The sequence below is a fragment of the Adelges cooleyi genome, unplaced genomic scaffold (genome assembly GCF_023614345.1).
Source record: "Adelges cooleyi isolate 19-005CV unplaced genomic scaffold, UGA_ACOO_1.1 ACOO_flye_CR_arks_rails_tigmint_CR_PRNA_108, whole genome shotgun sequence".
Taxonomy (NCBI): domain Eukaryota; kingdom Metazoa; phylum Arthropoda; class Insecta; order Hemiptera; family Adelgidae; genus Adelges; species Adelges cooleyi.
This window is the reverse complement of record NW_026095761.1, coordinates 14557094-14573022: the sequence shown is the minus strand read 5'-3', so window position 1 is coordinate 14573022 and position 15929 is coordinate 14557094. Positions and strand designations below refer to the sequence as shown.

Sequence of the window (15929 nt, the reverse complement as noted above, 5' to 3'; positions counted from 1 at the left end):
TGCAGATACGATAGCATAAGGAAGAAACTCAAGATAGGCCGTTACTATAATAACTAAAAAAGTATAACAATATTAATTTTTTCGAAACTTAGGCGGTACCTCGTCACTGCTGTAACTTGATATTGTTTTAAACTTTTTTTTATTTTCATCCCCGGTATTAATTTTTATTTAAGTTGACACACAATTACACACCACACATAACACAAACACACGGTATTTTCGTTAACCTGTTTTATAATGTTTTTTTTTTTTAATTCACTTGCTCACTCGATATTCATTCATATAAGAATAATAATATTGTTTTACACGACCCTCTAGTATTTTTTTTTTATTGTTCTCGCACGCTCAATACGTGAAGTCGTCCTATGGATTTACATAATAATACCTCCATGTTATTAATAATTAATATTTTTTTTTCGGACACCATCCATCAGGCTGTTTACACTTTTTAAACACACAGTGTTTATGTTATCCATTCACCGGCTACTTTCGTTGTTTGTTCCCACGAATTATGATTAATAATAATATTATCATTATTATTGTTAGTATGATGGGTATAGCTATCGAGGTATGACATTATTCAGTACTAATAGAATAGAGGAAAAAACAATTTCGTTCCATTCAGTCTAGCTAATGACTCGGTAATACGGTTATTGAAAAATAAAACAAACTTGAAGTAATAATATGGTGACAAAATAATCATATATTTTTTAAAACATTTAATATAAGTTTGCTACTGCATATTTCAAAAAAATCGATAAGATAAATGATCACCAAACAAGGAAAGGATTATAAGAGGAAATCGGAAAAGGGATTACTGTAAAATTTGTACATTTAAATAAAATAGCAATTTAAAAAAAAACGAAGACCCTAAAAAAGTGTTTCTCTTTTTTATTCAGGCTAAATAATTGTTCAAAGAATCTGCTAAATCATTATTTTCTATTATAAAAATGCAGTCTGTCTGGATGCATAATTATATACATAGTTGCAGAGGAAAGCTTTTGAAATTTAAATGATGTCCTTAGGATTTTGATTTACACATTTTATTTAAAAACACCGCTGAAAGTAAGCACACTTGAATAAATTACTATTTACACTCATTAAAAACCAAAATAAGAAGTAATCAAATTCTAAAATGTTCAAGAATATTGTCTGTCGAATAGTTAAAACGAAAAAGCGACATAATTAAAGTTTAATTGGACAAATACTAACTGTGAGATGTTTACGTTAAATTATTTTTTTTCAAAATTAAATCCACCGTGAAATTAAAGTATAGTTTTATGAAAATAATTAAAGATTATGTACCGACTAAATATATTGGTACTTAATGAACTTAGAACCATATGAAAGTGATGCAGTTATTATTTTTAATTGAATTATTCTAACAGGAAATGTTATATTTTATTTTTTAAGTGTACAATACGTGTTCGATGCATTTTTTTGTTTATAATAATTTACATCTATAAAAAATGATTTTTGACATTTTCCCCGACGAATGTTTTCTTGTTAAATGAACTTGGGGTACGGAAAGTGCTAGAGTCGGAAATTTTCCTTCCTTTTTATTTTCTTTAACAAAATGTGCCATTAAGTATAAGGACTGTATGAAACACTTCAGTTATTTTTCTACCCGGCTGCGTTTATATTTTTATTGACAAACAGTAGTAACAGACTCACTTAGTTGAACCTCTGAGTACAAAAGCATGATTCAAAATAACAATATTAGTTTTACAATACTCATTGTAGAAATAATATATTATTAGTTAAGAGCCGTAGACTTATCCACTAGGTTGTATTAAACGTTTATTGTATTTGTTTGCAGATACACATCCTACAGCTTGTCTCAACGAGAAGAAATCTAAACTGCCGACGCAATATGGATTATTGTAAATTTTAAATAATAATAATAATAGCATTAGTGATAATAAGACCATTTTTTGAGTAAGTTAGACGATTTACAACCAATTTAATTTTACCTTTAAGTTGTGTTGTGTTCCGATGGAGTTTTTTTCATAAAAACCTTACATCGTCGAGGCCCAAAAACAGAGTAAATAACGTAAAATTTTAACCCAATAAATAATATGAATTCATAACAATATATTGTATACAGTTTCAGTAGTATTTCACGGTTAGGCTGGGTAATAATATTATTGTTTTATAAAAAATTATGGTTAATATTTATAAATATATCCATTTATTCGACATCAGCGAGTTGTACAATAAGAGTACAGACAACTACTTGAAGAAGTAGATACATAGGTTAAAGTTGAATTAATGGGATTATTCCGGATTATCGTAAAAACGATTACTACTAGTTACAGTATTTTTATCTTTCCGAAAATCTTCATCATAAAAAAAAAGGTTATTTAAATGCTGTATTAAAAAGTTAATTTTTAAACACAAAAACGCAGAATAAATTGTTAATTACTCAAAATGTAGAGTCCAATCCAAATAAAATGTAACTTTTTTTTTTATAAAAATAACTAAAACGTATTTAATTTTTTTCAATTCAAAATCATTCAAAATCTACGCTGTAAAACATAATAATTTTGGACAACCACTAAAATAAATCCATTTTATAGGGGTTTTCTTGTTGAACCTGAATCATGTCTTAGATTATGTTCAGTACATTGAGAGATCTTGAAGTCACTTTAAAGTTATGAAAAACAGACTCATTTATGACTTTTTTGTATACTTTTAGTTTTTCAAAACTTGTATAAATTAATTTTAATGAACTAAATTTAAACTGGTTTCAAATGAAGATGTTTTATAACAACTTTTTTTAAACATAAAATCTGAATTTAACTATAAAAATCCATTGTATTGTAAGTGTTTACATATTATTTAGTGTAACAGACTCAAAACTAAGAATACATTTACAATATGATATTGTACAATTCTTCAAGAATGTCAACAACTACCAGTTTTTAATGTAACAGGTAAAATATGTTTAAACAAAAGTTAATAAAAATTGAAACAACACAAACTTTTGAGATAACACCATGTTTTTCACACACTTGTATATTGCTCGTCAAAAATGCTATATAAAATGGTTAATCAAAAAATTACTTCAATTGTATTATACAATATAATTTGTGCCATTATTTTGTTGACAATGATCCCACTTGACTTATTTGTTTAAGGATATATATTGAGAATCAATCAAATAATTGTTATCCGAAGCTTTTGCTTTTTGATTAATTAATTTAAAAAAATTGAATATGTTATTTAGGCGTTTTCAAGATTTAAGTTCACTCGATGAAACTTCTATCCGATTCTTAGTTTTATGATATTACATTTCGACGAATAAAATGTATTGGATTTAAACGTGTTCAAACCTAGGCTACTTATTTATGAATAAATATAGTTCAGAGTAGAAATCGTAGAAATATATAAAATAATAACTTATAATATTAAGAGGATGACACTTCGCCCATTTCTAAGGAGTAAAGTATAGGCAAATTATTCGCAAAATCTTAATTTAGAGTTTGAACTTATTGACTGTAATTTTTTTCGTTTGACTAGTACAGTCATTTCTATAGAATAAATTACAATTTTTTTTCTGTCAAAACCTCTTGGCGAGGGACAAACGTATTCACTGCAAAATTACCAAATTTTCACAATACTCAAAAGAGAACTTTATCTGTGTCGTAGCATTTCTATTTTTGTTTTATACCAGTACTCAAAAACTTTTAGTAAACAAATGAAATGATGAAAAAAACATCTTTACGAACGAATAACTTGGATGGTATTTAACACAACCGTACTAAGTCATAAGTAAAGTTTTGCAGCCAAAAGATGCGTCCTCTTAATATATTATAGGTTTGAGTACATCTCAGCTTTTGACAGTTTTACTGGATATTGGTTAAGTCTCATTATATGTATGTATAAGTGGTGTAAGATAAGAGAGTAAACAAAAAAACTCGATATTGCCTTAACTTGTATCCGGTTTACAAGAATTGTAGACCTTACTGTTCATATTAAAGGCCTAAGTTTAAATCCTTTCATTTAAAAAAAAATAATAATGTTAAATAAAATTGTTTGTTAATTACATGCAATATAATGCGTTGCTATTAGCTGGTTGGCCGGCAGTCACTGCAAACTAGTGCGTTAAAGTACTTTAGTATGTCAGTTAAATTCTGTACTAATCGTTTGTTGAATTTTATTTTTAATTATGTTATTCAGTTATTGGCATATGTGTGGCCTTTTTTAACAGTTATCTTGAACTACCAAGTTTAAACGATGAATTTTGAACTTAACACCACTTTAAGTGATATTATTATTTTATTTTATTCACTTGTTTAATCTACAAAAAAAAAGAGTGAAAGGCAATTATTTGTAGTTAAAAGTAACCTTTCTAATTTGGTATGCAAAAAATTAGTCACAAGTAGTTTTAAGGGTTGTAGTTATTTTAATTTATGCATTCGAATGCAAAATATAAAATATCAACGTTTTAGGCAACACTTTACACAACTTTTTTTCATAATAATATCATTTCATATACCTAATAATTATAACTTTATTGTAAAATCTAAAAGTGTATTTAAAGGATTTTTCTTTAGTTTATTGAATACACATCACGCACAGCTATCCGCCAAAACGTTACAAAAACTGGTCTGTTTAAATTTAAACAAATAAACAAGTATTACCTTTTTACCGTACATTTATATGCATTAAAACATATTAAATTCAACATAGTAAACATGAACCACAATAATTTATAACATATGCCATACAATTTGATCTTCAACCAAAATTACTCGGGCTTTATCGTTTGCAGCAAAAATTTTGTTTTGTTTTTTGATAAATTATAAAATAATTCTTAAGGTTGTATTTATAGAAAAAAATATTAATATAATGATAATAATAAATATTGTAATTTAACAACAACAGCTGCGATTGAATTGATGGGAACCAATATTTTTTTTTTTTTAATTACTTAGAGAATTGTTAGTTAGTCAAAATTATAGGTTTTCAAAAAATTAGTTTTTGTTTTTTTTAACTAAAAACTACAGAAATAATGTATTATATACAGTACGAATAATGGTGATTTGTCAGATATATTTATAATATGTAAATTTGTCAAATCCTTGCCACCCACAATTTAATGTTTTAAACTGTGAACACTGCAACATCAATTCTAGGACATAGGTACTTAAAAATATATAAAACATTTATAAACTACTTAATTAAAATTAAAAAAAATTATTTTAGAATATTCGTTGCTCAACAAATTGACGTGTTTAGATTTTTTATGATACGATTTTTTTATAGAACAACCAAAGAATTTAAACTGATAAATTTCGTTTTTTTTTGTTGCTAATGTTTTGTGCCTAATGTAATATTGTACATTTGCAAACAGCAACGCGTAAACGTTAAGGTTTAGATAATTGAGTAGTTTATATATATATATGTTATATTACATGTATCATATTATCAAGTTTTGTATGAAGAACACGTCATGCGTTTTCTACAAGCTTACCTATAGTTATTGTGTACCTAAGTAAAAAGGTGCACAGCATAATAATAATAATATATAAAATATGTGTAATTTATAAATTAAGTACAATTATGTTTGTACACGTTTAGAGCATAGGATATGGTGAAAAAAATAATTTAAATATGTTCACGTGTTTTGTATATAATAATATTATATATAATGATAAAAGTGTATTAGGTACATTATTTATTGTATTTTGAGGGAAATCCGTTTTTTTAATAATACCTATTGTAGGATTATTGTTTTGAAAAATAATATTATAATAATAATAATTTATTACATTACGAGATGTCATGCTTTTTATTTTAAAATAGACTGTGATGTAAAAATGTTATTAGACTATTTTGTTAATATGAAAGTTTGTTTTATAAATAGATAAAATATTATAATAATATTTAAAATAAAGAAACAATTATTATTAAACGAATTTGTGTTTTTTTTTCTGATGACATTTCATCTTCTAAATTCTACACACGTCCTAACTCATTGTTTTTCCTCTTGAAAACTGCTTAAAATTTAACGTCCTTTTTAACTTGGTTTTTAATAACTTTATCAAAAATAAGCCTTTTAAAAACGTAGATAAAATTATATAGTATCGAACCTAAATTTTGTATACATTAATTTTTACTCTATATATGCTCAGTTCCTTTTAGTATTTTCAACAACCCTAAATGAGTATCATTACAATGTGGACTTTTGTAGCTAAGAAATAGCAAGTTGTATTAAAATCAAATTTAAAGGCACGCGCCACTGAAAACAATAATTTTAAACCTCTTTTCAAACCAATTTTTCTGCTATTTTGCCATTGATTGAACATTGTCACGAGTTCCAGCATACCCAATATCAACATAATACTATCTAATGACAATAATTATTCATCAGCATATAGGTTCTAACACGCGTACGATTTAGGTTAGCAACAATCCGGGCCACGGTTGTCTGTCAATAGCTGTTATTAATTTACACTTCAGTACGGACATGGAGTGCTGTGCCGAAAAAGGGAAGGGGATCGTACGTGGAACTTAGAGGTGCAATTACAGTACCCGTCCAACTGTTTTTCGAGCGATGCAAAAAATAAACAACAAAAAACATATAATATAACTGGTTGTTCAAACACAGCCGGTGCGATTGACAAAATGTGTGTATGTGTTTCGCACGACCGCTGTCGGCACACAAGGAAACCCGAACGCCCCCCCTGGGTTAGTCATCCAACGGTATGCTAATATCATAGAAGTATATGGCATCTCCCAGATACAACTCGAATACCGCGTAAATACAACATTGTTTTAATAATAATAATAACGACAAAAAAAAAATCTAAACGGATTATAATAATATAATCTAAAACAATACAGCTCGATCATACGGTATATTTTTTTTAGTTTTTTCCTTTGTCACCATTCGATATAACGTAGCTTTTGCAAAATCGGCGCTGTATGGTCGCCCTTAACATTTTTTTTTTTTTTTCGTTCTAAACCGTCCGACGGTGTACGATTTATAATTATTATACATCTAAATATTGTTGTTGGGGTTTTTTGTTTTTTTTTTCTTCGGGGGTTTAAATAAAATCATTCAAAATTTTGCACAGCGAAACGCTGAGGATGTCGACGCTGCAAGCCCGGCACAGGGGACACAACATCCCGGACGGCGTGACCACTTTCAACGAGATCGAATACGACCGGGAAGGAGGAGTGTTCCTGAACCGGACCAAACTGATCCTGGTGTGCATCATCGTGTTTCTGTTGACAGCCGTGTCGGCCATACTGGGAAGGTGGTCGGCCGAAAGAGCGCTCCGGCCGGTAAAGAACTTGCTTTTTTTTAAAAAAAAAACCATAGGTATACATACGAGTACAAAGAAAACACACTCGTTTCTTCTGATCGTCATCTGCTAAAACAAACGACTAGCCGATACCCAGTTTTGAATAAATTAGTTCTAAGCACTTAAAAGTATGGGCTGGAGGAAGAGCGCGGTTGTGTAGCGCAGGCAAATACGCGTTTGAGTCCTGTACTGAACTGTAAAAAGTATTTTGTTCAAAACTGGTAATTGACTAGTCATTTTCCACGGCAAGTGATTCTTAGTACAATAAAAATTAGTACAAATATTATGTAGCTTGCTATTTACAATCCATGACAAACATATAAAAGACTGGAAATATAAAAATATTGTAAAACAAAGTTACAAAAAATAACACAAAACAATAAATCGAGATCTTGATTGTGTATGTTAAAAATAAAAAAAAACACTTAATAAAACTATTACATAAAATAAAATTATCCGAAATAAAAGAAACTATTCAAAACGATCAAAAAATAATTTAAGATAACCTCTCACTATAGTTATCGTTTCTACATTCATTGTCGCTGGTTTCCCAGGGGGGGGGGCTCATTTAAGGTTTGTCTAGGACTAAATTTGTTCCCAGAAAAGAGTAGAGTTAGTGTCTTAATCTTAATAAATCACTCCGTATAATAATATTGAATAATTAAGGGTTGATTATAGGTGATTTATTTACAGAGTTTTAACTCACGGCTAAAACTAGAGTGTATTTATTTTATTAGTACGTGAATATAAGTATAAGTATTGTTTAGTGGTTGTGACTTTAGCCAGATTACTATCGTTTTTTTTTAAGGTAAACAAATTAAAAAAATTGTCCATAATTACTCTGTTTGCTTTTCAAATATTGTAGTTTTACCAGTGTACAAACTATCACAGTTATATTATGACCGTTTGTATACAATATAGGCACATTATATTTAGACAGAAAACAAAATATTAATAGTACAAATGATTCATTTTTTTCTTATTAATTATTGTTCAAGGGTTATTTTCAAAACCTAAGACAAGCATAACTTATACTTAAAATAGTTTCCAACAAAGCTCAAAGAAACATTTCGACTTTGTATATTGTCGCTTGGTAATAATTTTAATGTAAAATCATGTAAATTGTTTTCAAGACTTTATAAGTGACATAAATTATTAACAGTTTTTTCTAGCTAATGTTTTTACTTATTATTTGTTTTATAATAAAATATTGTCGTTTATTAATATTGATCGTATTCGCTCACCGTATAAAATAATTGTTGTTTAGACTTATTTTTTTTTTTATTTAACCGAAAAAGCCTAAACACATTTTATGCTAAGATATTGTTTGAATATTCATTGGAAAATACAATACAAATTCAATATACCAGACCTCTCACTCCTACAAATACTGTCGACTTCCAAACCTTACAGCTGCTGTTACCATACAATATATATTTGTGTGTAATTTGTCTTGCGGCACCTTGTAAAATACAAAACGTTCTATACCCACTTTTTGGTTTGTGTCGTTATTATTACCTTGGAGTTAAAAACATTATTTTTTTTCAACACAAATTTTTAATTATTATTTGTCACATAAATGACTAAAATCTAGTTCAACGAATTTCAGAGCAATTAATACGGCTATGACGATAATATTTAACTGTGAAATTCCCTAGGGTATTATATTCTGTACTCGCATGTGTGTGTGTCGCCATGTGCGTAAACGGTGAATTAAAAGCTTTTGGTCCAAGGTTGAATCATTTTTCATGGAATACCGTTATAATTAAAAAACTGTTTGGCATTTATATTTGATGATACACAAAATGGACTCAAATTCTAACAAAGCGTGTTCAGTTGCAAATATTTTGAGCTAGTTCATAAAATACTTTTGCTGCTATGTTTTTACCAAAACCGTACACAATATTACTTATTTTATTTCCACGTGTAATGAGACACCGGCATAAACATCTAAATTTAATCGAAAACACAATTTAATGCTAATGAATTTAAAAAAGTGTATTTGATATACTACTGTTCTTAATAGAAATGTCCTATCTGCATTTTGCTTGGGACGGTTAGATAGGTCTTTTTCTCTTAGTTTACCCTAGAAAACTGTAGATAGGACGAACCTTTTATGATCTCCAAAGAGCCTTGTAATGCACGTAAGACGTTTCCAGTTGGATCATAAAATATTACAGCCCAAAAACTTCCCAGAGAGCCAAAGATCTCAAAATCGCATTTTTGTTGGCAGGCCATTTATTCTTAGCACGGCAGTATAGTAGTGACAACCAACATGCTTAAAACAATAAAAATGGGTTTAGATTTAATTTCAATTGTTATCCAACAACAAAATATGCATTAAATACTGTTGTTTTATTAGCAATATAATTGAAATCCCTTATTTTTTTAGTATTTGATAAATGCGCGGTTTTTTAAAATATAGTTATCTACTTTAAAACAAAATGTTGGACTGAATTTATCAATGAATAATATTTCTGGTACTTCGGTTAGAATATTAAGGATAACTTCTTTCATACTATTTATTCTTGATATTGAATTGTCATTTCCTCAAAATTACAATTGAATCACGTTTAAGAATAAAGTTATATCTGTTAAAAAAAAAATCCATTAAAACGCTCAACTACGGCTTCTACAAGTGAAACAGCGGTAGTTGAAATTGTGGGGAATTCGGGATAAATTAATACACCTTGACAGGTTTAATATTGTCGTTTAGTACATAAATCCTGATTCGTTGATAAAGAAGGCCGGTGCTGACCCTGCGATACCGTTCTTGGCCGTCGAGCCCGAGAGCTACAAGGTGTTTATTCATCCGCAACTGTATGCAGAAGACGGCACGGTGCCCAAACACGACGTCGAATACAACGGGCGGGTGGAAGTGATTTTCGGCCTAGAACAGATACGTCAGTGATAAGCTTGCACGTGGGTCCGCTGTCGATCGACAAAGACCCGTTATTGAAACGCAGGGAACACATCAACACACCGACGGAAAAAGTTTTAGAAGTAAGTGCCAAACCTGACTTGTATTATTTTAAATGTCGCTGAGACAAGTGATACGGTTGCGTTGAGGACAATGATTGATAGGGATGACGAGCTTATGAAATAGATATAGGAATGATGATCGACGAGCAAAAAATTAGAGAAAAGATGGTACAAGACGGTGGCCGCTAAAAAGGCTAACGTACTCACCTGCAAGTGTGTGGCAACACTATTTACTTGTATGTCTTATATTAATATGTCTTAGAGAATTTCACATTTGCGTGTAACTCTGTCGAGACCTTATACACTTTACTGATGACCTGTGGCGGCTTTTAGGACAAATACCAATTCGTGATCACAACCGATGTGGACGAAACTCAGGAGACGATGACAGTAACCGTTGGTGAACCACTCAGAATGGGACAATACTACAGTCTGTTCGTTACATTCAAGGGAACCATCGGTCGGAATCCGAGCAACGGAGGGTTCTTTAAGGTGGTGTTTGACGACAAAGAAGCCGTCAAGAACCGATGGTACGTGGCCACCAAGCTGGAACCGCACAAGGCCAGGAACTTGATGCCGTGCGTGGACAATCCCAAACACAAGGCGTACTTCGAAATGAGCGTAGTGAGAAACAAAGACACCACGGTCATTTTCAATACCAAACTCAAGACTACCGAGCCGTAGTGAGTACCAACCTCTTAAGTTAGACTTCACGTTTTCCTTTAAAAATAGAACACTCTCCGTCTGTAAGTTTTGCCAGTTTTATTAAGCGGTATCTTAGTCAGAGAATGCTTAAAGTTAAAAAAAAAAAAGCGAGTATTTTAATGATAATGATCACGCTTACCGAATTCTAGTGACGGAGATCTACTCTTGGATCAATTTGAAAAAACCGGACTCATCAGGCCGGACTCGCTTGGATTGTTCATGTCGAATTTCAAAGCCCGCCCCGTGCCCACTACGGGCTCAGTGACGGTGAGCGCCTGGAGCCCGGAGCCTACGGACTCCATTGAAATCATAACGGACGTGGTGCCCAAAACGTTGGATTTCATGGCATCATATTTGGACACGGGCTTTCCCACCAACAAGCTAGACATAGTTGTCGTGCCCAGCGCTTCGGTGAGCTCGGCGGAGAGCCCCGGCTTAATCGTTCTCAAGTTTGTAGACCCGACGAGATTATATTTTCTCATCATTTTGTACGATTCTAGTCGATCATTTAATCTCAACCGTTCGCTGTTATCGTGTAGGGATTCGGCGTTGGCCGCGGAACAAAAGTCGTCGGCAATCGACTACCAAAAGTCTATGGAAGCCATTGTGGTGCACGTGATCAGGCAATGGCTAATGCCGTTGCGAGGTCTCGGTCAAACCAGCAAGGAAGACAATTGGCTGCACGAAGCGATGGCGCAATTTCTGAAAATTGTCAACATCGACCACGTGAGTACTGCTAGCATTTATAATCGCTAAAAAGCAAAAGTGCCAATTTTAAACGTCTCCACGACTCGGTGTAACTATGATCTGGCCGTTGTTTTTGTCCCCGGGCTTGTGTTTGTCGACTTCAGACAACCTGGAAGTGCGCTTAAAATAAAATGTAGTTAGAGCCTAGGTGTTTATTCGGTTGCATTGTCGATCTTACAGATCAAACCGTCTTGGGATTTTGGCGCTAGATATCCGCTGGACACCATACAGAAAGTGATGTTCTACGACAGTTGGCTCAACGCGGAACCCTTAGCTTATGACGACGACCGCACTGACATCCATCAGTACACAAGTCCTTCAAAAGGTACTGCGACAATATCCCAACGACAGTGTGCACAGTGCAATTCATTTTATTATCTTGTAACCATGGTTGAAATATACGGGTTATTGTACATCGTCTCGAATTGTTATCCCCAGAAATAAAATGACAGCGTAACGGGATATCAATTTTACTATATACTTTATATTTTACCGTATACTTATTGTTTGATTTTGATTGGCTGCCCGTTATGCTGACATATTTGATTTTATCATCGAATATTTGATGAAGAATGGGTATATAGTGCAATAACCCTGTATATTTCAATCACGCTTGTAGCTTATTTACTGACTTGATTTTAAGGAACGGCAATTTTGCACATGTTAAACAACACGTTTACCGAGGACATATTCAAGCAAGCCCTTAAAGAATATCTAACCGTTGAGTAAGTAAAAAGAAAAATTCAAAACAAATATTATAGGACTTAACACCTGTTCCATCCGGGTTTAGCATGTACAGACGTTATGAGATAAACAGTTTTTGGACGATCCTGGAGGATAAAGCAAGAAACAGTTCTGTAAATTTACCAGACAGTTCGGCCGTGCTGCAGATTGTCAGCACTTGGACGCGAAACAAGAATTATCCATTAGTCAGCTTGAACGTGGACGGAGACGATTTAATTGTGAAACAAGTAAATATAAACGATTAAATAATCTAAGCACATAATTTAATATTTAAAACAATAAACCTTTCATGTTCAGTTTCGGTTTGAATACGACGAACCCAAACCCACCAACGATTGGATAATACCGATAACGTTAACTTCCGGTGCAACAAACAGTACCCTTGTCTGGTTAGAGAACCAACCGGAAACGAGGGTTCCCGGATACGTCTCGGCGTCAAACGGAACTTATATATTAGCTAATCTACATCAAACAGGTTAGGTCAGTTGATAACTAATCTATATTGTGAACAAATATAACATTTAAAGGGGGTTAAAAAAGTCAACAATATCCAATCATTATAGCCCCATAACCTTTGAGGTGAAACGATTTAAAATCAGCATTTTTGACAATGGAAAAAAATCAATAACCGTATTTTAGTCGCAATATACTTAACCGTTTAACAGTATGGTTTAATTAATTTCCAATGGATATTCTCAGGCTATTTCCGTGTAAGCTATGATGATAGCTTGTTGGACAAAATCGAGGTCGAGATCAGTAAAGAAAGTGGTGATTTGGACGATTACACGATCGCCCAAGTGATATGTGACCTTTTCGAAGGAGCACTAGCCGGCGTTACCACCTTTAACAATGCACTGGGATTACTGGATAGAGTTATACAGAAGGCTACTCCGACCTACGGATGCTGGGAAGCCATTTACACAGCATTCAACAAAATGGAATCTATTCTACATAGTACAAGGCATCATGGACCTCTTTCGGTATTTATGAAACAAAAAATATGGACAAACGTCTAACATTAGATATATTTGTTAGGCTACAAGAATGTATTAACTATGGTAATTTAGTTCAGGTCTTAAGGCTAATCGTTTGGCAAACCACCAAAAGTTGATAAAAATACTTTTTAAATTGTTCAATAAAAGTAAAAATCCTCGTGTTTGTAAAGCTTTTGTATATTTTAAAATTAGCCATCTCAAAACTACCATTATGCATTTACACCAAATTTAGTGTTCTTTTAAAGATATTCATGGAGGCAGCTGTGAAAAGAGCGTACGAATTATTCCAAAACAATGCCAACGACAAGCCATCTGAAAAAATTGAAAAAATGGATACGTTAAGTATAGCCGGCCGAATGGAACTGAAAGAATACGTGAAATGGGCTAAAAACGAATTTGAGACTTGGAAGACCAAAGCGGCTGAATCGAATCCGTAAGCAGAGTTAGAAAAAAATTCAGATTTTTCAAAAGTTCCGAATCAAAATGTTTTTAAATAGGAAGTTTGGATTCAAATTAAGTTTAAATTTTCGATATATTATTTTGACCAATTTAGATTTTGGGATTTTCAAACTTCTGTCAGTTAAAAAACTTCCAGTTGTTCTTACCAACTCAACATTTCTTCATTACTACTACTTCAGTTTAATTTGTATCTTTGTTATTCGTTGCCCACCTCACTCTCATCCTAATCATGCAAATGTCAAATTTAGTACAATGCGCTTAACACGTCGTTTATTTATTGTAATCAAAATAAAATGTATGTTTCTAGTATTGAACCGAACAACAGAGAATCAGTGTATTGCACTGTTATGCAATACGCCACCAAAACCGATCGGCTGTTCATGTTAGACCAGTACAAACTTTCCGAAAGCACTATGGACAGGAAGGCTTTGGCCAAGAGTTTCTCGTGCTCACAAAATTCGATATTTTTAAATAAGTTTGTACCCCTCATAATTGATTTATTATTTTAACAACGATTGAAATTCGACGTTTAATCTGACGTTGTATACCTATGTTTTTTTTTTGTTGAAATTATAGAATAATGTCGTTGGACGATATCAAAGAAGAAGATTCGATAGAAGTTTGGGAATCGTTCGCAAACAAGCCGACGGCCGGTCCGTTAATGTTTCATTACTTGAGAAATAACTGGGAGTCACTGTACAAAGAGTGAGTTTGACATTGAGTTCTACCAAAGTCTTTGGAGATTTAGTTGTAAAACTGTCTTTCACTTGGCTTAGACACATTATACATACCTCCATTGTCGCTTACATTGTGCTTCAGGTATTTGGACTCGAACCGGGAACTGTTGGTGACGATGCTACGAACGGCCGTCCGAGGATTGAACAGTCTGGCCGACTTGGAAAACGTCAGCAGTTTTACTGAAAAATACTTTGGCGTTAACGTAGACAACAGAGATTTAAAACTGCTGGACATTTTGCGGTTCGAAGAAGAAATACTTAGGCAAAAGATTTCGTGGAGGGAAAAATACGAAACGGTCATATCCGGTTGGATAACTCCGAGATTGGGAAAAAGCAAATTTTATACACAAGACAGCGACAGTCTGAAGTATGCCATTCTGGACGGGAAAACGCCCGAGGCCGGCGAGGGCTCCAAAACGACCAAGCCCGAAGGTTACGTGGAACAAGTAACTAAGTTAGTCCTGAAACCTAAAAACGACAAGAAGGATTTAAAACAACCCGAGGCCGAGGTACCCGTTGAAGGTAAACCCGGAGAAGACCAACACAAAAAATTAGAGCCACAACCAGATAAAAGCAAATCAAAAGAAAATGAAGTAACGAGTTGAATGAGTAAAATCAATTCATCTCGTTCACGTCATGTCAACAATGTATAAATGTGTCATTAAATTAATTGAATTTACACTTAGTAAAAATTAAGGTTTTTGTATACGCATACACATTTATTTTAATACAATTTATAAAACTCACATTGATTAAGTTAGCCGTAATCTTTTAACTATTATTCTACGTGTACCTAATATTACTATCAACATATGATTATTATTTCATAAAATATACTACGATTAATAGTTCTAGCCGAAGTAATGTTTAACAATATTTTATTTAATGTTTAATTATATTATTCGTTTGTATGTATGAAAAATACATATTTTATTTATTGTTTGGTTAATATATATATATTCGTCAACAAAATGTATTTATTATGTTGGACATTTTTTTTATCAATTATAATTTATTTATTATATGTTTGAATGTCTAATTATTAGTAATAATAAAAATAAATAAATACAATTTTTTTAATTATCGAGATAAAAAAAGTATATTAGATAAACAAAAAATAACTTAAATAAAATGTTTCGTTTATGATATTTATTTTAAATAAATTTGAAATTATCAGAATTAATTTTGTTATCTATAAATAATCAGTAAACTAATATTATCTTTTATCGAGTTACCAATAGTAA

At 31.9% G+C, this 15929-nt stretch overlaps 3 protein-coding genes across 4 annotated transcripts in view; 2 read left to right on the top strand and 1 right to left on the bottom strand.

Annotated features, from left to right (window-relative positions):
• LOC126847369 (acetylcholine receptor subunit alpha-like) overlaps positions 1-3022 on the top strand; it is a 92749-nt gene extending 89727 nt beyond the window's left edge. The window contains exons 13-14 of one of the 2 annotated variants that reach the window (XM_050587529.1): positions 6-61; positions 1820-3022. In XM_050587529.1, the coding sequence (XP_050443486.1) occupies positions 6-57 (52 nt within the window). In that variant the 3' untranslated portion in view covers positions 58-61; positions 1820-3022. The remainder of the gene's footprint in view (positions 1-5; positions 62-1819) is intronic. The other variant, XM_050587530.1, reaches the window with a different exon arrangement.
• Positions 1-15929, bottom strand: part of LOC126847372 (Y+L amino acid transporter 2) — a 234813-nt gene that overhangs the window by 174032 nt on the left and 44852 nt on the right. The gene's annotated exons all lie outside the window — the stretch shown is intronic.
• LOC126847365 (aminopeptidase N-like) lies at positions 6680-15562 on the top strand. Its single transcript, XM_050587520.1, is given in 16 exon segments — positions 6680-6766; positions 7086-7296; positions 10033-10195; positions 10198-10319; positions 10632-10981; positions 11153-11452; positions 11543-11729; positions 11931-12075; positions 12394-12475; positions 12541-12721; positions 12792-12969; positions 13194-13474; positions 13735-13922; positions 14256-14423; positions 14525-14653; positions 14768-15562. Coding segments are annotated over 16 exon segments (3240 nt in total). The 5' UTR covers positions 6680-6734; the 3' UTR covers positions 15291-15562.